Consider the following 22,112-nt stretch of genomic DNA (forward strand, 5'->3'; position numbering starts at 1 on the left):
GATAGATGATTAAGTTTGGGTTGAGTACTTCAAGTAATAGGAAGCTCAATATATAAGAAGTCATCTACTCAATTATTAGGCAGCATTCATTTTGAAACCTTTCTCCTTTATGTTGAGGGTTTGGTATTAACAGTATTGATGTATTGCTCATAAGATGAGATTGATATTGTGTGTGTGAAAGTTTCCAGTGTATTTTAGTCTAAAAATAATTCAATTAAAAAAAGATTCATTGAATTTTTAGAAGGATAATTGAATACTTTTGAATTTTACTTTTTTGATCTAATCAGAGAACAGTATTTTAATATGGTCTAATACTTGTATTGAAGTTCAGCTCTGCTTTATTACCATGCTGCTATTAGTGACTTTTAGCTCCCTCTGTTGGGATACAAGTTCTATCATGGACCTACAAAGTTAGAAAAGTTTCACATATGGATTATGCAATAAAGTGTATACACTCTTGTTATCTGAGAATCTGCCTAGGAGAATTTGGAAAGCTTTATTGCCAAATGGCTTGCTACCATCACATACTTATTAAAGACACAGCAATTCAGTGAAAACCAATTACTCAGGCCTAGAAGAGTTAAGATATACTGTCTTGAAATCCATATCCTTGCACTGGTTTAAGTATTATTTAATCAATCAATCAATAAGCACCTATCATTTACCAGGCATTGTAAGAGATCAGTGGGTATGGACAAAAATAAAACCTTTCCTGCCCTCAAATAATTTACATTCTTTAGGGAAGGAATGTACACTCATAAGTATACACATATAAGACCATTGAAAACATATATATACTTCTAAGATACAAGAACATTCTTCTATTTTCATTTTGTTAAAGCAAATTATACGTTTTTATGGAAGAGTAACCAAGTGTTAACTTCACCGTGTAAGGTCTTGTGTAACGATATACAAAAGAAAGTTTGGTTTCTAAACATATACAAATGCATTCTCTACATATAGCAATATTTTGATTGGCAAAGAAGATACATATAGAATGTATTAAATGTATTACATTTTACATGGCACATCTTTTTTTTGGTTTTTGTTTTTTTGGTGGAGCAATTGGGGTTAAGTGACTTGCCCAGGATCACACAGCTAGTAAGTGTTAAGTGTCTGAGGCCGAATTTGAACTCAGGTACTCCTGAGTCCAGGGCCGGTGCTCTATCCACTGTGCCACCTAGCTGCCCCCATGGCACATCTATTAAAGATAATTCATTAGCAAAAATAGGAATAATATAAAAAGTATATTAATCCTAATTAAATCAGAAAAGTTATGTTGTTTTATTTAAGTGTCATGAAATAATAATAAAAATATCATCAATTAAGTCAGAAGACATGAACTATACATTTTGGATTTTTAGGTAAATCTTTTGAAAGAATGAAAAGGATGAGAATTATTTAAGGAAGAAAGGAATAGGGAAGTGGCCTTTACAGAAGACTTTCTTCAATACTGTGTCCAATCAGAATGACTAATTGAGGTTTCTTCAAGCTCAGCCACTCTACGATTGAAGAAACCACAGACATTTCCAGATATACAGCTATTTTCAAACCAGGCTCAGGACTAAATGTCTAACCAACATGACAAGGCAAATCCCTCTTTGTCCTTGCCTGGGGATTTTGAAGCTGTTTCTGAGGAAGAGACCAAGGAGACTGGAAATCACCAAATTCATTGGCCTTTTCTCAGTCTTCTTCTTTGACATCTCTATAGCAATTGGACCTTTTCTCAGGTCTTTTGTTTTTCTTTCCTTCTCTGGCATCTCTCTAATTGTTCTTCCTTACCCTTGAATATTGAAATTCCTAAAAGTGCTGTACTTTGCCCTTCTTGATAAATAGTCTGTTCTTTGTCAGAGACTGGAAATTATCTTATAAACTTAGAAAAAAAAAAGATTAGAAAGGTCTGTTTTAAAATAGGCTAATATAGTCTGAATTAATCTAGTTAATCAAACTTTGGCTAATATTGACATTCTTTTTGCCAGTGACATTACATTAATATATATTTCCTATAGTATTTTGCTAACAGATGGTTCCATAATTATTGTCACACTTTCTAATTTGCATATGAAATTGTCGCATTTCAGACTTGTTTTTCTTACTCATCAATAAGTAGTTTTGAGAAGAATTACTTCTATTCATAAGATATTTGCCAAATTATTCATCTCACTTTATGAAAAATCGTATTAGGAGGTAAAGTACAATATGACATTTAATATTGAGAAACAAAACCAGAAATTAATGTGTTGATAATTTACAAGATTCTGATATTATACATAGCAGGACTCAGGAACACCATTTAGGACATTGTTAATTTTGCACAATTAATCCAGTGATGACGTTCCCAAGTATCAACTTAAATTTATTTGCACATGGCCATTTCTACAAATTTCTACAATTTTTAAAAAGAAAATAGCCATTAAGTAATTGTTCTAACACAACAGCAGCAGCAACAGCAACAGTAACAAGAAAAACAATAAAAAATCTATTTAAAAATTTTAACTTGGCACAGCTTTATTTGAGCAGCTAAATTTTTGTGTAGATCATAGTTTCCTACATAAATTCCCACCAGCATTAAACACAAGCTTCCAACTAGCTCTAATAATGATTATATCTTGTATTTATTACACTATGTGAACAAAACACAAACTTCAAAAATGAAATGAGAATCTTGTATCATAGCAATGTGTTCCAGCATGGTCTTAAAAACATTTTATATGAAATGTCTACATAAAAGTTAATATCATTACTTTGTTACTGTAGAACTTTTGTATTCTGATTCCATCCAATGCAAGCATTTTATTGATCTTAAGACCTTCACCATGATCTTTTTTGTTATATCATATTGGATCAGAATGGGAAGAAGAACTACACTCACTTGTAAACCAGAATAATGAATTCTCAAGTGTGATTATCATTTTAAATTCCATGACACTTGTATAAGTAATGGATGAGGGTAAAGTTATTGAATTACATATCTCTACAAATAGATCACATTTTCCAAATGTATCAGAACACACACACAAATGTTTTAACTCATAAAACCAACCACGATATTGATGACTTTCTGCTAAGCATACTACAAAATGTATATATACATAATAACCTTCAAAATAAAAATCAACACCAATATAATTTCAATACATATATTAATTTAAAAATGATGAACAAATTTCAATATAGCTTAGCATATGTGAATGTAGTAATAGGATCTAGGTTCAGAATATTTGGAAAATTTAATATCTTTTACTTGCCTATAAGGCCATGTCAAATAGGAGAGAGTCAAAAGAAGACTTTATCATCTTATCGTATAAAAATTTGGACCGAAATTATCCAGCAATTTGGTTTTGGCCTGTTTTCATCACATAACTGTAGTTAGGGGTTAAAGGGTTATTTAAAAGACTCATTTGAATATTTCTCATTATAATTCAATTGATTTTGAACATCTTTGCCAACATATTTTGTTACCTTTTACTAAAAAAGGCCAGTTTAATTTATTAGTGGATGAAGTGCACAATAAATAAATTATAATGATAGACCTATAAAGAAGTTATACACTTCATCACCTTTTCTACTATAGTGACATTTTGTTTAAAAATGTTACTATACAAAACTAATACCTATTTTGGACCAACTAATATTCAATTGGAAATATTTGATGTTTGTGTTTCAATAAATTTAAGTTATGTGAGCATAGCTATATCTAAACTTAAATAGTTAATATGAAGCACATGAGACAAGAGTATTATTTTACAACTTCATATCATAGCCAGGATTGTCAGTGAGCTTTGGTGGGTATAATGGGCCACATTTTATAGTCTATGTTTTGTCTCTTTACATCAGATATGCAAAACCTTAAGTCCATATTTATTTATGCAAGAAACCATTCACATGTTTCTATACAAGACCAACCAGAATGTCAATAGAATATATACTTAATAAAACAAAAGTTACTCACCCAACTGTGTCTCCTGAATTGTCAGTTTACTTTCCAAAGGGTACAAAAGCTTCGGTGGTTTATCTGTCAGTGGAGCTAAAACAAAAAGAAACAAAATAGATACTATTGGTTATATATACAGCATATAATAGAACTGATCTTATCAAGTGTATCTCAAAGTATTATTTTAAAGAACTTTAAAAAATAGCTTTCTTAGGGGTAGCTAGGTGGCACAGTGGATAAAGCACTGGTCCTGGATTCAGGAGTACCTGAGTTCAAATCTGACCTCATACACTTGACACTTACTAGCTGTGTGACTCTGGGAAAATCACTTAACCCCCACTTCCCCACCAAAAAAAAAAATAGCTTTCTTATTGGAGTCAACAATCTCATTAAATGAAAAGGTGATTATATTTAACACAATTCAAATATTGCACTTTAAAGCTGACAGTCAAAAGATAATGCTGAATTGTCTAAAATAGATCAGATAATACTTAAAAATATTTTAAATGTCTAGAAAAAGAGGTATTTAATTTATACCCTTCTGTGTCTTTATGAAAGTCCCTATGGTTTCCATTTAAAGATATAACCTAATAAATAAAAACCACCATAACAAATATTAATATAACAGATATGATATGATAAATATATATATATATATATATATATATATATACTTTCCATGTATCTAATATGAATCCATTGAATGTTGGTGATGGTATCTTAGTCCTCTTACTCTTTAGCACACACCTCTTTATACTACACTATACTATTTCATAATTGTGCCAATCAATCTTCTTATTATGTACTCCCTAAAACTTCCTTTTATGAATTGAGTAGCAAAATGACATTGTTGTGCGTATACCCAGCCACAAATCCCAGTAATACATTTCTAAAGTCATTTCTATTCACTCAAATTACATCTCTTAATATTTTTTTGCATCTCGAGGTTCATATTTATTTACTGTTACTTTGCTGGACAGGCTTTCATTGAGTGTTAACTTGCCAGGTCTCTGCTCTTGGGTTCATTCAATTTATCTAGATGGCAGGTCTAAAAATGCTTGAACTATCTAGGACATCAAGTAAATCATGAATTTCCCCAAAGTCGGTGAATACTTCACTTTTATGTTTACTTGAATAACTGGACTATAAACCAACAGCCAATTCTCTTTCATTAAATTTTGTTTTCCATCTTTGATTTAATTATTTGGATCCCTTGGAAACTATCACAGCATTTTCTACTCCTTATCAAGTACAGAAATGATCAATTATGGGTGGCTGGACTAAATGTTTCTGCTTTGAGAACTTTCTTCTATCCTTGCCAGCTTGGCTTGCTAACCCAATTGAATTCTGGAATATGGATCCAGATAGTAGTGCCAGGATTTGGTCATAAATCCTCATTTACATAAGAATCAAGAACTAAAGCTGATCTACCAACTATCTTCCATCAGTTTAAGAACATGTCTTGGATTAAGTGACACATCATTATAATCATTTAGAAAATATGAACCCATTTCAACTGGCTTAGGCCATAGTTGTAGGAATAACCATTAAAATTTAGTGGAATAAAATAATTTACCCATTTTTACTTGAATTTTCCTGTGAATTAGTTTTCATTTCTATTTAGTAATGATTAGGATAGGGAGATAAAGAAAGCTCATAGAGGTAGTGAATCACTATTTTTATTAATGGAATCGGGGCAGCTTATTACCCATAGATATATCCCACTGTTTCCTTACAGATCCTAACTGACAATTTTTATCCTCTCTACTAAATGTCATTTTGCTGAATCACTGAACATTAGCAGGGTAGTTCTTTCATTCCCTGAAAATTTCACTATTATAGAATGTTGGAACTAGAAGACTTTCTTTTTAAGTTGATTGTCAAGTTCAACCACCTCATATTTCAGATGAAAGAGGCAGTGCTCTAAGGGCTGAAGAGACATGGGAGAAAGGTAATGCTTCTGAGATCCTAGACTCCTGAATTATGATAATGAATTTCAAAGTGGATTAAGGTTATATTTACCAGGTTTTAAAAGAACTGGTTCATTTAGTTAATTAAAATTCAAAAAAATAATAATAATATCCAATAAATAAGTTAAATTAATTGTGTTGCATTAAATCAATCATCCCCCCAAATATATTATTTTACTCCACAGATATATTGAAGAAAAAGACTGTACAGCAATAGTAAGTTAATTTAAATTTATTAAGAACATAATTTTCTAAGAAATGTATATTATTTTGTTCTTGAATATAAAATTATATATAAACAACTACATACATACACACATGCATACATTCATATAGAGACAAATAATTCTTTATATAATACATGTAAATGTGAATATATAAACATAATAAAATAAACATTAATATTTAATATCTAAATATTTGATACCTATATTAAATATGAAAATAAACATATTACATTATTTCTAAATAGAGACATCATTAGATAAAGTGTGTTGTATATCTATTGAAATCAGTCCTATCTGTTTATCTATATTTGCATTTCAGTTATTAAACATCTTTTGATTCCCACCTATATGCCTGAGAAAGTCAATAGTAAACAAATATTTATTAAGTGCATACAACATCCCAGGTATCATGCTGAGGATACAAATGAGAAAAAGACCAGATAATCCCTGACCTCAAGAAGTATATAATCTGGGGGCAGCTAGGTGGTGCAGTGGATAGAGCACTGGCTCTGGATTCAGAAGGACCTGAGTTCAAATATGGCCTCAGATACTTAACACTTACTGTGTGATCCTGGGCAAGTCACTTAACCCTCATTGCCCCACAAAAAAAAAAAAAAACAAACACTATATAATCTAATGGGAGAAGACAATAAATTTTTTAAAAGGCTGAAAGGGAAGGAATACCACAAGGGCCTGATGTTCATGAGTTGAAAACAAGCTGATAGGAAAGAAATTTAGCTAAAGGTTTGGTGGAGGGAATTTAATAACCATTTCTGAGATGAAATAATATCTGTTATAATTGTAGACAGAACAGTGATAGTTAAGTCTGAGGACCTAGTTTCAAGTCCTAGCTTTTCTAACTGCTAGCTTGTAATTTTGGGAAAGTTAGATACCTATATATGCTTCATTTTCCTTGATTTAAAAAAAAGGTTTGACTAATCATCTCAGTTCACTTTCAGCTCTAAATTCTTAGACCTTTATTATATAAGCATTTTTAATAGAATAATTTCTATGGACATCCACTGAAATGATGTTCTTTTCTAGATTACTTATCTGCTTGAACATACATATAAATGGAAACTTCCATGGAAGTCAGTAGCTTAGCTTTTGGATTAGACAAAGAAATAACTAGTAAAGCTAAGATTCAAGTGCATTCAAGGGTAGTCAAGGGTGACAAATTTTGCTATTGCAATTGATAAACATGCATCAAGATGTTCAAACATTCAATTTTTGACACAGAAAACCAAAGTGAAGCACAAACCCTGTCTTTAATTCACTTATTCAAGGTCCAAATATATAATTAAAATACATTTCAAAACAATTACTTCCAAACAATCAAAAAATGAAATTATTTTCATGAATCTATGACCAGACCAACTCGCATTTTACTGTCAAAAAATCAGCAAGCTTTTGGTGTTATTTCAAGTATGTCTATAGACTTATGAACCTAAACATATATATGCATATATAACACATTCATATACTATACAATATAGGATTCTATATGCGTTATTTAATTATTTACTAGATATCACTATGAATATATACATATGTATGAATATATATATATTTATTATGTGGGAGAGGTAGATACATATATACACACATATTTATACACAAACACATGCATATACACATATGTCCACACAATTTCTCTGTCTCTGTATATATATATATGTATACACACATATGTATGTGTGTACAGATCTATTTATCTATCAATATATCTCTTTATACACTGGTCACATAACTAGGTAGACAATTCTTGCTTTCAAAGACAATGTAATTTAATTAGTGGGAGACCACAGACACAAAAAGTTTAGCTACAGGGAAGATGGAAAAAACCCTAAATCCTAAGGGCACAGCATAGAATTAGCTGGCAAGGTCTAGAGGTCCTTAGCTTATATCACATCAGCAGGCCAGATGAAGGGTATGATTGTGGGGGGGTAGACTTCAAGGGGGAATAAACAGGGTATATGATAAGGGACAGTGGTCCTTAATCTCCACAGAAATAATAGAGAGTGATTTCCATCCCATCTAAGGTATCAAAGTCTTGGAGACCTATGGCTTCTGAGAAACTCTACTTCAAAGAAGGGGATGAGAGGGAAGAGAAAGAGATGAAGATATCTCAGAAGTGGTGATCCTTCCCACTGTCTAGCCATCTTGGATGGATTCTCTGACTCCCCAGGGTCAGGGGAAGGATGTATTCTTTGATGAAGTAGGACTAGGAGAAGGGGTAAGAGAGGAAGGGATAAATTTAAGCTTACTATTGATTAAGAATTCCTCCTAATCACAACTAAATCTATCATTTAAAATGGGTTCCCAAACAGGTTTTAGAAGCTTATGCAATTGACAAAGAAGTGGTTTAAGAACCATTTCATTCATATAATGCTGCTGACATATTCAATCTCATAATTTACATTTTAAGGAAGTCTAAAAGCAGATGGATGTTTCATATCTTTTGTCTTTGCTGTCTTTGCCATGTCATGTTAATATTAGTTTCTAGCAATGTTATCTATACTTTGTTATATGTATAACAACCAAAAGCAAACTCATTCTGTAAAAGAATATAGAAAAACTCTCCAAAGGATTATTAGTCATACATATGTGTATACACATACATGTATTATATACACACACATACAGATATGTAAACATATACATATATGTGTCATCCACAGCCCCAAAATATCAAGGTTTTCATCATTTGTAGTATGTGAATTTTACAACTCAAGGATGTCAATGATGTTTCATAAGTAACTGATGTGGGTGGAGTGTGGGGAACGAGACATGAAAGCAAATTCATGAGTCCTTAAAGGTACAAATTATGTCCATACGTCCAGAGTATACTGAAATAAATAATTAGATGCAGAGTTGTGCTATAGCACCTGAACCAATGCTTACGTTAATCAGCATAATGTATCAAACATATTAAAAGCAAACTAGTCTAAGAAATTATCTTTATATACTTGGCATAACTGGGTTTTTTGCAGCCCATTCTCTCACTTTTATTAATATAGTTAGACAATGAAGATAAAGGTAATAAAATATAAAATAATTCCATTAAACCACTTCATCCATAAATCATGATCATTTTTATACACTAGTTCATTAACTCCATAGATATCATACTAATTAGGTATTTATCAATAGTACCTTTTATTAATGACAATTTAAAAAAAAATTAGTTGGAGTGATATTTTGCTATTGCACTCCCTACTAACTTTGTGAAAAAGTCCCACAAACCAGGGAGGATTAGTGTGCTGTACAAAAGTGGATTACTTATTGTCATGTTCCTATGCGATTTAAGATTACAGTTTGGAACAGATAATAGCATGACACAGTGGAAAGCAAATAAATTTGGATTCAGAGGACTAGACAGGTTTCAAAGCTTGACTTGTCTACTTAAGGGGGTTCTTGGGCAAGATATTTAACCCTATAAACTTCAGTTGCCGCATCTATAAAATAAGTGAGTTAGATTAGATGATATTTCAGGGCCTTAAAAGTTCTGAATCAGGGCAGCTAGGTGGTACAGTGGATATAGCACTGGCCCTGGAGTCAGGAGGACCTGAGTTCAAATCTGACCTCATACACTTAACACTTACTAGCTGTGTGACCATAGGCAAGTCACTTAACACCAATTGCCTCACCAAAAAAAAAAAAAGTTCAGAATCAGTGATCCTATAATCCTATTAACCTAAGATAGAACCATATGGAGGAACAAGTGATCTCAGATAGTATAGTCGGACAATCATTAATGAAACCTGACATATGGAATCATTGTAGGTCAATTTTTTTTGGCAAGCAGCCATGCCTCATTACAGGCTTTGAAATAGAAAGTCTACAGATCGACAATAACTCTAGAGGAAAAAGCACAGTTCTTACATGCTTCCCTCATTCCAGGTCACAGATGATGGAGTAATCAATAGAGCCTATCATAGAATCTTCACCATTCTTGCATTGCTTTAGTAACACCAAAAGTCCCTCTTGGCTACAAATCTGTCTCTCATTTTGCCCTCGTTTGTCTACAATCAAATACATTACTCAGTATCTCAAAATGAGGAAGTGATTTAAAAAAAAATAAGGTATTGAGTGCAGAACCAAGATGACAGAAATAAGGCAGTGACTTGCCTGAGCTCTCCCCAAGACCCTTCCAAATACCTTCAAATAATGTCATAAAACAATTCCTGGAGCATAAGAACCCACAAAAAGACATGGTGAAATAATTTTCCAGCCAAAGACAACTTAAAAGGTCAGCAGGAAAGGTCTGTTGTACCAGGGTGAGAGTGGAGTGCAGCCCAGCACTGCCCACTCTAGCACAAATCTAACCCCAGTGCAGCCACAGCCCCAGTGAACCAAGAGCAAGCCTCAGAAGCTTCTGAATCAATAGTGGCAGCAACTGCTTCTGGAACTCAGACCACAGACAGTAAAGGGGACAAACAATTGGCCAGAAGGAGGTTACAGGGGTCTTTTTGCTAGAACTGAGGCAGGATTCTATTGTTTTGCCTATACTCAGATCCAGGTCATAGTCTGGGGTGGCTGTCCCAAGGTGGGGAGGAGCACAAGCACAGAAGAGCTTGCAGCCACAGTGGAGCAGGATTCTGTTCCTAGTTTCAGGGCAGAGAAGTAGGCCTGTGGTTGCTTGCAGACCATAGCACAGGCCAGGAGAGTGGTGAATATACCTCTCCTTACATCATACCACAAATTCCTAGAAATATCTTGGAGAACAGATGCTCAAACCCCTTGAAGCTTGGGACAATGTGCCCTTTACCCTGAAAACAGTGCCCCACTTTTACAAAGAGTTAAAAGTCAAGAAATGGGCTGGGAAAATGAGCAAACAGAAAAAAATGCTGACCATAGACAGTTTCTATGGTGACAAGGAAGATCAAAATATACCCTCAGAAGAAGATAACAAAGTCAAAGTTCCTACATCCAAAGTTTCCAAGAAAAATATGAATTGGTCTCAGGCCACTAAAGTGCTCAGAAAGGACTTTGGAAATAAAGTAAGACAGGTAGAGGAAAACAATAGAAAGAGAAATTAGAGTGATACAAGAATATCATGAAAAAATGTCAACAGCTTGGTAAAGGAGACAAAAACAAATACTGAAAAAATAACACCTTAAAAACCTGACTGGGCCAAATGGTGAAATTGTAGAAAAAGCCAATGAGGGAAAGAATGCCTTGAAAAACCAAATTGGCCAAATGGAAAAAGGAGGTTTAAAGCTCTCTGAAGAAAATAATTCCTTAAAAATTAGGATTGAACAAATGGAAGTGAATGACTTTTTTGAGAAATCACACAATAAAGCAAAAGAATGAAAAATAAAAATAGAAAGCAATGTGAAATATCTCATTCGCAAAACAATCAACTTAGAAAAAAGATCCAGGAGGGATAATTTGAAAATTATTGGACTATCTGAAAGCCATGAAATCATCTTCTGAGACATCATCTTCCAAGAAATTGTCAGGGAAAATTGCCCATATATTCTAGAACCAGAAGGTAAAATAGAAATTGAAAGAATCCATTGTTCTCCTACTGAAAGAGATCTCAAAATGAAAACTTTCAGGAATATTATAGCAAAATTCAAGAACTACCAGGTCAAGGAGAAAATATTGCAAGCAGGCAAAAAGAAACAATTCAAATACTGTAGAACCACAGTCAGGATAACAAAAGAGCTAGCAGCTTTTACATTAAATGATCAGAGGGCTTGGAATATTATATTGCAGAGTATAAAGGAACTGGGATTACAACCAAGAATTACCTACCCAGCAAAACTGAGTATTATCCTTCAGGGCGAAAACTGGGAGTTCAGTGAAAGAGGACTTTCAAGCATTCTATTTTTTCCCTTTTTTTCAGGCATTCTTAATTAAAACATCTGAGCTGAATAGAAAATCTGACTTTCAAATACAAGACCTTAGAGAAGCGTAAAAGGCAAACAGGAAAAATGAATCATAAAGGATATTAAAAAGTTAGACTCTTTACATTCCAATATGGGAAAATGATACTTGTGACTCATAAGAACTTTCTCATTATTAGAGGAGCTGGGTGGAGTATATTTAGACAAAGGGCACAGGTATGACTTGAATATGAAAGGATGTTATCTTTTAAAAAATAACATTAAGGGGTGAGGAATACACTGGGAGAAAGGGAAATGGAGAAGTGGGATGGGGTAAAGTATCTCACATAAAAGAAACAAAAACAAGCTTATACAGTGGAGGGGAAGATGGGGGAGGTACTGGGTAGTAAATAAACCTTACTCTTATCAGAAGTGGCTTAAATAGGAAATACCATACACACTCAATAAGGTAAAGCAGTCTATCTTACCCTGCAGGAAAGTAGTAGGAGAAGAAGAAATTATTTTTCCAATATTATTCTTTGACCAATAGTATTAGTGCCATAAAGATGTAATACATTACAAAGAGCTTTTCTTAACTCAGATGCTTCAGTTCAACCTAAGCATCTCTAAGTACCTACTATATCAGAGCAGGAAGAGTTAAATTGGGAGTCTTGATGTTTACCACCTTTAATTTAGTTTCTGATCTTAATTTTCAATTAAATGTTCCTATTTGAATGTCCTGAGGTTACATGGTAACCCCATGTATACCTTGATGAATCTCTCCAACAGTATGAAAAAAGGAAATATGGAACATACACTCAGATATTTGAATCAGTAATAGGTATATATGAATATATAAACAACTTAGGCTTTAAAGTTATGTTTCTGTCTCTCTCTCTCTCTCTCTCTCTCTCTCTCTCTCTCTCTATATATATATATATATATATATATATTTCTAATATTAGATTCAATTTTGGCTACCTAATTTAAAGGATCTATGAAGGGCACCAGAAAAAATATGGAAATAAATGAAAAATATAGTATAGAATTGCATATTAAAAGCAAACAAAGATGGATTTGGAATCAGGGAACAAGAATTTCACAGGACCTGAAGAGGTTGGGACCTAAATGATTAGAGAGAGTAGCCACATCAAGTTAATTATAAATCCATCAAATCTGTGGTTCAGTGGAATTAATAATTGATAAAAAGAAGAATGTATAAAATAATTTTACATATATACATAGTTGCATCTAATGGTAGCCTAGGGTGAGGGGGAGAAAAAAGGGGGAAATAAATTTACATAATAACTTAATTATTTACTTAAAAGGAATAGAAGTTGTAAATAATAGATTTGCAATTTCATGCACAACCATCCTTTTATTATACTCTGCTATGAAATTACTTGTTTTATTCCAAAAATTAAAAATAAAATAAATGCAACTGAAAATAAAAATACAAAAAATATTATTTAAAAAATTAATGCATAACTTATTATTAATTTGTTGCTTGACAGAATTAATTTCCCTATATAGACCAAGGAATAAAAGTTTGTTAAAACAGAAATATTATATGAGGAAAGGAGGTGCTGAATATTGATTTAATAAGCATAATTAAGTTGGTGAGTATGCCAATTAGTTTTGATCTCTGCTGTTATGGAAAAAAATGTCATTAGTAAACTTCTAGAAGATACTCAATTTCAGGAAAAGTACCCTGGGTAGAAAGTATCTACTTCTGTGTGCAATGGGAAATTACATACTGGCTTGACCACAGTATCAATTTCACTTTATTTATTTTTTTTTTCATTAGCAAATATCATTGAAACAAAAAAAAAATCCTACAGTTCTAGAGTTACAAAGGACCTTAGGAGTGATGTAATCTATATTGTATTTGAAGCATGATTTTTTTTTTTTTGGTGGGGCAATGAGGGTTAAATGACTTGCCCAGGGTCACATAGCCTAACAAGTGTCAAGTGCCTAAGGCCAGATTTAAACTCAGGTTCTTCTGAATCCAGGGCTGGTACTTTATCTACTGTGCCACCTAGCTGCCCCCAAGCATGATTCTTAACATCTTAACAAGTATGAATCTACCCTATACTTGACCTCTTCAAGGCTTCCAAATAAGGAGAATCAGCATTGCAGTTAAAAAACAAAAAAAACCACAAAAAAACATAAATAAATGTATGTATTTGTATATATATATATGTATATGTGTGTATATATACATACATACACATATATGTAAATACATACACACACATATATATACACATAAACATACATACATATACATCCTTTGCATTGATAAGTAATACTAAGCTATTACAAAAATAAGGAAAGTCTGAGGATATGAATAACTCTCTTCTGGGCTCACTGGTACAGAATAAAGTGTATCTGTGTGGCATGACAACAAAGCAAGGATTTTGGTGTCCAGATATTCAGATGCATTGCTTATGGAAATTACTTTCATAGCTTTATAGTCACACTTTATATTTAGTAGAAATTCAATTTCCCTGGATTTCTTTTCAGGCTAAAGTAACTGATATTTTTGACATGAAGGTGGTTTGATTATGTGTACTATTCTGCTTTCAGAAAGAAAATGGTAACAGATAAGAAATTTATGAAAAAGAGGGAAAATAAGACATCTGGCTGACGTAAGAAATAAAGGAGTATTTGGAAAAAACAGCATGTAACCTGGAAATCACCCCTTAAAGATATCTTAGGAGTGAGTGCTATATGGTATGCTAAGAGTTTACAAACCACTAGCAAGGTATACTGAAGGACCATTATAAAGATGAGCTATAATGCAGTTTCAAGAAAATATTCTAACCACTGATTGTTGGGAAGATATAACAGCAATAGCAGACTGTCTCACTTGACATGTTTGGGATTGAGGACAGGCCCCTTTTAGCATAAGTGCCCAGCAGGAAAATGGCAAGAGAGTAACCTATGATAAGATCTGAAAATTGTATCCACAAGCATTAAGTGGAGTATAGACTCGATGTTTCATTAGCAGAAAAAGCCTTGCAGAGCCTTGGCCTTTCAAGTTGCCACTTTTCTATTTCCAGGTAGCAGCACTATGTAAAGATGAATGATAACATGTATGGAGCAGGAGGCATTATCTTTTTGCAGAGAATATTGTGACTCAGAGACCCAATATTTAGAATTATGTAACTTTTTCCCTTAATTCAGTGCAAACCCATAGTTTTGCGATTTTATACACAACCTATCTGGGAACACTGAGAGATGAAATCTCAATGATAGAGCATGAACCAGTAGAATGCTAGATTCAGAATCAGAGAAATTCAGTTTGAATTGTAGCTCTGTCACCAGGAGGAAATCGGGCAAGTCCTTTACCTTTTCAAGGGATCACTTTCCTTGTCTATAAAATGAGGTGGTTAGATTAGGTGCCATCAAAGGTCCTGTGGGTGGGCTTTGACCAAATCCTCTAGTAAATCCCATTAAGATATGAGTGTGGTATTTAAAGCAAGAATAAGGAGTCAAGTGTAGTGGGTACAGTCAGAATTTAACACAATGAAAGCAAGAGGGGAGAAAACCAGAAATAAGTAGAATTTCTGAAAATTGAGTTTTAGAATTGAGGCAGAGGAATAGTTCCAAAACTATCCCAAATCCCAAAGGGTCTGTTTTATCACTTGCCTGGTATGTCTGATGATGCATTCAAATTTTGGGAATGAAAACACAATGAAAGCGGCTGAGGGTCGAGGCTTCTATGACCTGATGATACCCTCACAAGCTGCTGTTAACAGGAACTGGTATGAGCCTCACTGTGGTAGACAGAGAAAGGTAAGGTCTGCAACTGGTATTGGGCAGAATTTTATATCATATATTCTTTATTTCTATATCCTTTTATAGTTCTCGGTAAAGGTAAAATTAGTACTATTGTCTCTGAGTGATCATTTTAAGTCATATTCCAACCTTGAAGACCTTTAGGACTATTTGAAATCAATGATAGAGCCTATAAACTGGCTCTACTTTTAAAAATATCAACATTGTCTATGTAACTGTACATGTTCCTGATGAACCACAGGAGACAATTTAATAGCGAGCCAAACTAGTTATGTCTTTTCCTAGGAATACAGGAATAAACATCTAATTTACATATGAGAACATATTCTGATATTATTTTACAAAAGGGTATACAATTTAAAGACTCATGTCTACTGAACTTTGCAAATTCCACAAGTATGAGTTGAGGACATACTAAGTGCACTGGACTCTACTGTGACTCTTTGTAGGAGACTCCTATATTTTTAACTTAACCCCTGATGTAATAACAAGAAGAGCCATTTAGTGATTTCCTAAGTACAGATTCCTAACAGGAATGCACATTTTGCTGGTTCTCATTATGATGGTGAGAAATAAGGTTGTATTCTAGGGTTTCTATTGTTAGTGGTGCTGGAAGTAATATGAAGCTCAATCAACATATGCTCCATTGAAATTCAGGATTTAGAAGGATATACTGAAGGCTTTGAATTTTTATATTTAATTATTTTGAGGTGTGATAATGACTTTTAGAATGCTTGGCAGAGATGTCTAGATTAAAACAAAATGGAAAACAAAAAAACCCTTTGTTTCCATAAAAATGTAGAAAAAAACAGCCATATAGCTATTCAGAATGTTTTTATATTCAATAAAATGTATTCTAAGTGAATTAAACTACATTCCTAGTCGGTTTCTCTCTCTCTCTCTCTCTCTCTCTCTCTCTCTCTCTCTCTCTCTCTCACACACACACACACACTCACACACACACACACACGTTTCATTCTCTCCAAATTGGCGACTTTTTGGCACAACTATGACTTATTTTAAAAATTGCAATAAGAAGTATTCAAATCCTATATGTCACCTTGTCCTACATTTTCTGGACATTATCAATGTCCTTATTTGTAAAATGAGTGGGATAAACTAAGTGATCTTCAAGTTTCCTTTCAGCTCTAGCATTTTTTTATATATAGATTCTGTAGCTAGGTATCTAATACTAGTCTCACGTTTACCATACTTTACATGGAAGATAGGGTAAGGGATATTGGCATGTATCTTTATTGGAAACCCATAACAAATGAATACTAGTAATGCCTGTCATTGATAACACCCTTCTTATTTGATTCATTCAGTGGCAGAATTAATTCAGTAATATTCCACAAATATGCTTTCTTTGTGTATTGTGCTGGTCCTAGAAAAGCTAGGCAGGTGCAAAGCTTAAAGCTAGTCCCTGTTCCCATGAAATTTCAAGTATAATATGAAGATACGACATAAAACTAATAAACATGATATACAATCTGATGTTATATTAATGAATATATTTTTAAGTGCTTCTATTGTCTCTCTTAATAAAATGTAAAAAATTAAGGGCAAAGGTTGTTCCATTTATGTCTTTGTATCCTAATACCTAGCACAGATACTTGCAAATAGAAAGTGGTTATTAAATGCTTATTGATTGACCAATGATGATAAAAGAATCAGAGAATTACAAAACAAAGTGCTATTTGCATTCTGAAGAACTAATATATAACCAATCAAGAGGAACAGATTAGGCTTTATGTAGGGAGCATTAGAGTTGAGTTTAAAAGAATGGTTATGAATTAAATGACTTAAATAAAAGAATAAGAATATTTCAGTCACTGAGAATAATATAAGTGAAGGGAGAATGGTAGAAGAATATAGCATATTGTGGTTAAAAAAGTGAAAGTTTTTTAATAGTCGGTTAGCGATAACTGAAAGACACCAGTTTTTTGAAGGACCACCCTTTCAGTGAGGAGACCATGACGAACTACCAGTCCGTCTGCTAAGCACTCCACTTCCAGGGTGTGAGCTTAAAAGGCAAGGAGAGAACGGAAGTGATGTCTTTTTCCACTCTCCTCGCCCACTGGCTTGCTCTGCACACACAGACGCTGACTCAGGTTCGACTTTGCCCGGTTCTCCGTAACAACACGTGCTTGACGGGGTTCTCAACCTCAGAGGTGGCCTTGGGTTTTTTGGTGAGTTCTATATAGAATATAGACTAAGCTTAGATGTAAGACTATTTGTATTTCTACTTTCCTATCTCTCTAATCAACATTACTTTGTAATTCCCAAACAATAAAAGCTCTAACTAAAGATCAGAGGCTTCTTCCACTTATTGGTCTGGGAGATAAATAAGGGAAAGGTTAAAAGGGAGTTTAATGCTCTTGTATCCAATTTTAAATCTCACAATATATTCAGGACTCACTGAATAGTAGTTTATAGCTGGAGTATAGAGCACATGCAGGCAAGTGATGAGATGAGCCTGAACAAAGTTTTAGCTTTACTCAGTAAGTGACAGAGAATCATTGGATTTCACTGAAACAACCGATCTATTAAAAATCATAAAGATAGGGGGCATCTAGGTGGCACAGTGGATAAAGTACTGGCTCTAGATTCAGGAGGATCTGAGTTCAAATACAGACTCAGACACTTGACACTTACTAACTGTGTGACCCCGGGCAAGTCACTTAACCCTCATTGCCCTGTGCACAAAAAAAAAATCATAAAGATTATTATGGCAGTGGTATGAAGAAAGCATGGACATCTTTTGGAAATAGTATGAAGAAAACATGGAAGGGGTATCTATTATTCATTCAATGAATGTTCCTGAGAATTATCTTTTTGCATAAAGCATTTTGGAGTAGACAAATTGTAGAGACTCAATTTCAGATCCTGTTGCTAACATTTATTAGTTATGCAAATTTAATAAATTTTAGTCTTTTTGAGCTTCACTTTCCTCATTTATAAAATGGGGATAATAATACTTGTACTACCCATTTAACAAAACCATGGGGAAGAAAGCTCTCCAGATCTATAAATTCCTATATTAATATGAGTTGTCATTATTTTACTCATGATGTCATATTATTATCTTGGAACAACTTGATCATGAGAGTAATGGAAAGACACCTGATAGGTACCATTAAGATGAAGCATGTGGCTAACTTGTACACAAGAATATAGAGTTAAAATATAATTGAGGGCATGTATGGCTACAGAATAAAGATTTATATGGCAAGAAGAAAAACTCACATACTCTACTAGTACCCTTGAGATAGTTAAGAAACTAAAAAAAAAGTCAAAAGTGTGTATATCCTGTATAGAAACACATGAACAAACAACACATAGTCCGATATGGCTTGTGTTAAGGGGCTGAACTTAAAGTTGCTTCCTATACCAGTGGAAAGAACATCCATGCAGAAGAGCTAAACAGATCTGAGGACCATTAGTATTATTGTTTTTCTTTTAAAATAATAAGACCATCTCTCTAAGAAAATGCTACTATCTTCATCTTTCTGAATGTTTCCATGGTGCTTTCCTACTGCTTCCTAAAAGGAGTCTATCACAATACATTAAAAAACATGATTGCTAAGAAACACAAATCCAAGAAGGAAAAACATGCCTATAAGCAATAAGATCTGGCATCTTTTAAATAAAACTTGCTGTACAAATCTAATTATGCTGCAAATGCTGTTATATTACTTTTACTATCAGTGCATAATCCAAAAGTTACTTGGCAACAAACCGAGATTAGTCATTTTGAGCATTTTCTTTGCCGAATTGCTACTAGAACTGGCAGGGACACAACTGCAAATTTATTCTTAGCTACACTGAAAACCCCTCATGTTCTCAAAAGGGAGAGGAAATAGCATGATCAAGAAAAGCCTATTAAAGGTATTGTTATAAATACTCAAGGATGGGGTTTTCATAACCGAATTTTTAAAAGACCAATTCCATATTCAGTGTGAATAAGTAAATACATCTGTATTTGGTGATATGTAGAAGTTTCAATTGTTATAATTCAGAGTAGAAAAGTTGATTATGTCTAAACAACAGAGTAGTTAAAATAGATTAAATTGAGTTATTTCTGTTCCATTGAGAAATAATAGCTATTCAACAAATGCTCAATAAAACCTGTTTGGTTACAATTTTTCCTGTCCTTTGTTCATAATGAATGCTAGCTTAAAGTAATTTTCTTTTAGGAAACACAGATCAATAGATTATGGTATATAACCTGAAGTTAACACCATGTAGGCTTTGATCTTATCATACTAGAAGGTCTGATCACTACGTAAATAAGAAGCCTCCATGGGATGTCTCTGTAATTGTACCACTGGAACTATGGAGAAAAATCTCTCATGCTCAGAAAATAGGTCAGATGAGGTAGCCTAAAGGTTTTTATTTTTTTAACCTACATACTTAAAAAAATTAATATATTTCCCCATATTACATTATACAAATATAAACTAAGTGCCTCTTACATGCATGGAATTGTGCTATAGCCTTAGAAAAGATATAAAGGGCAAACATATAGTCTTTTCCCTCAATGATCCTACAATCCATTAAACTAATAATGGGACAAAATTGTTTTTAAAAGGATCAACCCAACTTCTGATGCCAAGATGGCAGAATGAGGAAGGAACCCTCCTAAATTTCCCTCCAAGCCAATAGAAAACTACCTCAGAATTGTTCCAGGACCACAGAAGCAGCTTATCACCACAGGAGGAAAGGTCTTCCTTACCTGGGTGGAAGGGAAGTGAGGTCCAAGAGCATCAGCAGCTAGGCTCTGTGATGAAATAATGGGATTTAGCAGATACTCAAAGACCCACCTGGAGATTAATCAAGACTGATTGAATCAAGTGAGAGTGATTGACTGCTGATTAAGCCTACTTCAAGTTAATTGGATTGTGATCACACCTGGCTATCCCTTAAGAAGGTATAATTCTCAGAAACTAGACTATGAACTCAACTTGAGAACACCTTCAAAGATAATGGATTTGGATGACGCCAACCAATCACCTTGAAGCAGGGTGTAAGGACCGCCTCTGTTCCAGATGTATAAAAAAGCTTCTACAAACAGCTTGGAGAGGATTGCTGATTAAAACAGCTGGGAAAGAGGGTGTTCCTGATTAAAGCAGGCTCGTGGAGGAAGACTTCAGGAAGAACCCAACCAGGCTGGAACTCTAGGCTAGGTAGGACTTCTTTTTCATAACCTTCTGAACTCTTTGTAAATATCTGTATGCTCTAATAAATGTTTAATGCCCAAAGACTGGTACTGAAACCTTTTAATTTTTGGTGACCACAATTAAGATTTTAAACATCACAGCTCATAGCAGGGACTCTGAAGCAGGGCTCTAAGCTCGAGGCAATTCACCAGTGAGGTCCCACCCATTTGCAAACTAGCAGTATCCTAGGCAAATAAGCAGTCTGGGCATCATAGGAAGGTTCCTCACCAGCCAGCCTACCCCCAACACAAATGACCAGGAAGACCTTGACCGCACTGATAACCAGTAGTGAAGCCCTGCCCTGAGGATGGCCAATAGCCTTGAATGTTTCAGCAGAGAGACTCTTTTTCCACAGTAAACCAGCAGCAGGAGTCCCAACCCTCAGGCAGATCTTCAACACAATTTCTTCTCCAGGACCTGCTAGCTGAGAGGCCCTGTTAACATAGCAACCAAACAACAGGAAACAACCCTGGAGAAGTCCAATGCACACCCAGGGGAGGCCAAAAGGGAGGACCAACCATCTAATCTCAGTCAGAAAGGAAGTTTACACTACAGAGAAAGCAAGCATGCATCTAAGCACTGCAGCCCAGTGAAAACCACCAGTAAGCTCAAGAGACATAGCACAGAAACTTGGGACAGTGTAGGAATAGAGTCCAAACCTCTCATAAAAGCACCAAGTCACAAAAGAGGCATATAAATGAGGAAGAAAACAAAAAATAATGACTATAGAAAATTATTAAAGTGTAGGGAAAATCAAGGTATAAACCTAAAGCAAGACAATAGTGCCAAAATGACTACAGGTGAAGCTTCAAAGAAAAATGTAATTTGGTCTCAGGTTCAAAAAGAAGAGCTTAAGAAAGACTTTTAAAAATAAATTAAGGGCAGCTAGGTGGCACAGTGGATAGAGCATCAGCCCTGGAGACAGAAGGACCTGAGTTCAAATCCGGCCTTGGCACTTGATACTAGCTGTGTGACCCTGGGAAAGTCACTTAACCCCAATTGCCTCACTATAAAAAACAAAAAGAAAAACAAATTAGACAGGGACTCCTAGGTGGCACAGTGGATAAAGTACTGGACCTGGATTCAGGAGGACCTGAGTTTAAATCTGGCCTTAGACACTT

At 34.1% G+C, this 22,112-nt stretch overlaps 1 protein-coding gene across 2 annotated transcripts in view; it reads right to left on the reverse strand.

Moving 5' to 3' along the window:
- Window positions 1-22,112, reverse strand: part of IL1RAPL1 (interleukin 1 receptor accessory protein like 1) — a 1,532,725-nt gene that overhangs the window by 366,019 nt on the left and 1,144,594 nt on the right. For both annotated transcript variants that reach the window (XM_043992667.1, XM_043992668.1), the window contains one exon: window positions 3,953-4,027. In XM_043992667.1, coding sequence (XP_043848602.1) covers window positions 3,953-4,027 — 75 coding nt within the window. The remainder of the gene's footprint in view (window positions 1-3,952; window positions 4,028-22,112) is intronic.

The sequence above is a fragment of the Dromiciops gliroides genome, chromosome 3 (assembly GCF_019393635.1).
Source record: "Dromiciops gliroides isolate mDroGli1 chromosome 3, mDroGli1.pri, whole genome shotgun sequence".
Classification (NCBI taxonomy): Eukaryota; Metazoa; Chordata; class Mammalia; order Microbiotheria; family Microbiotheriidae; genus Dromiciops; species Dromiciops gliroides.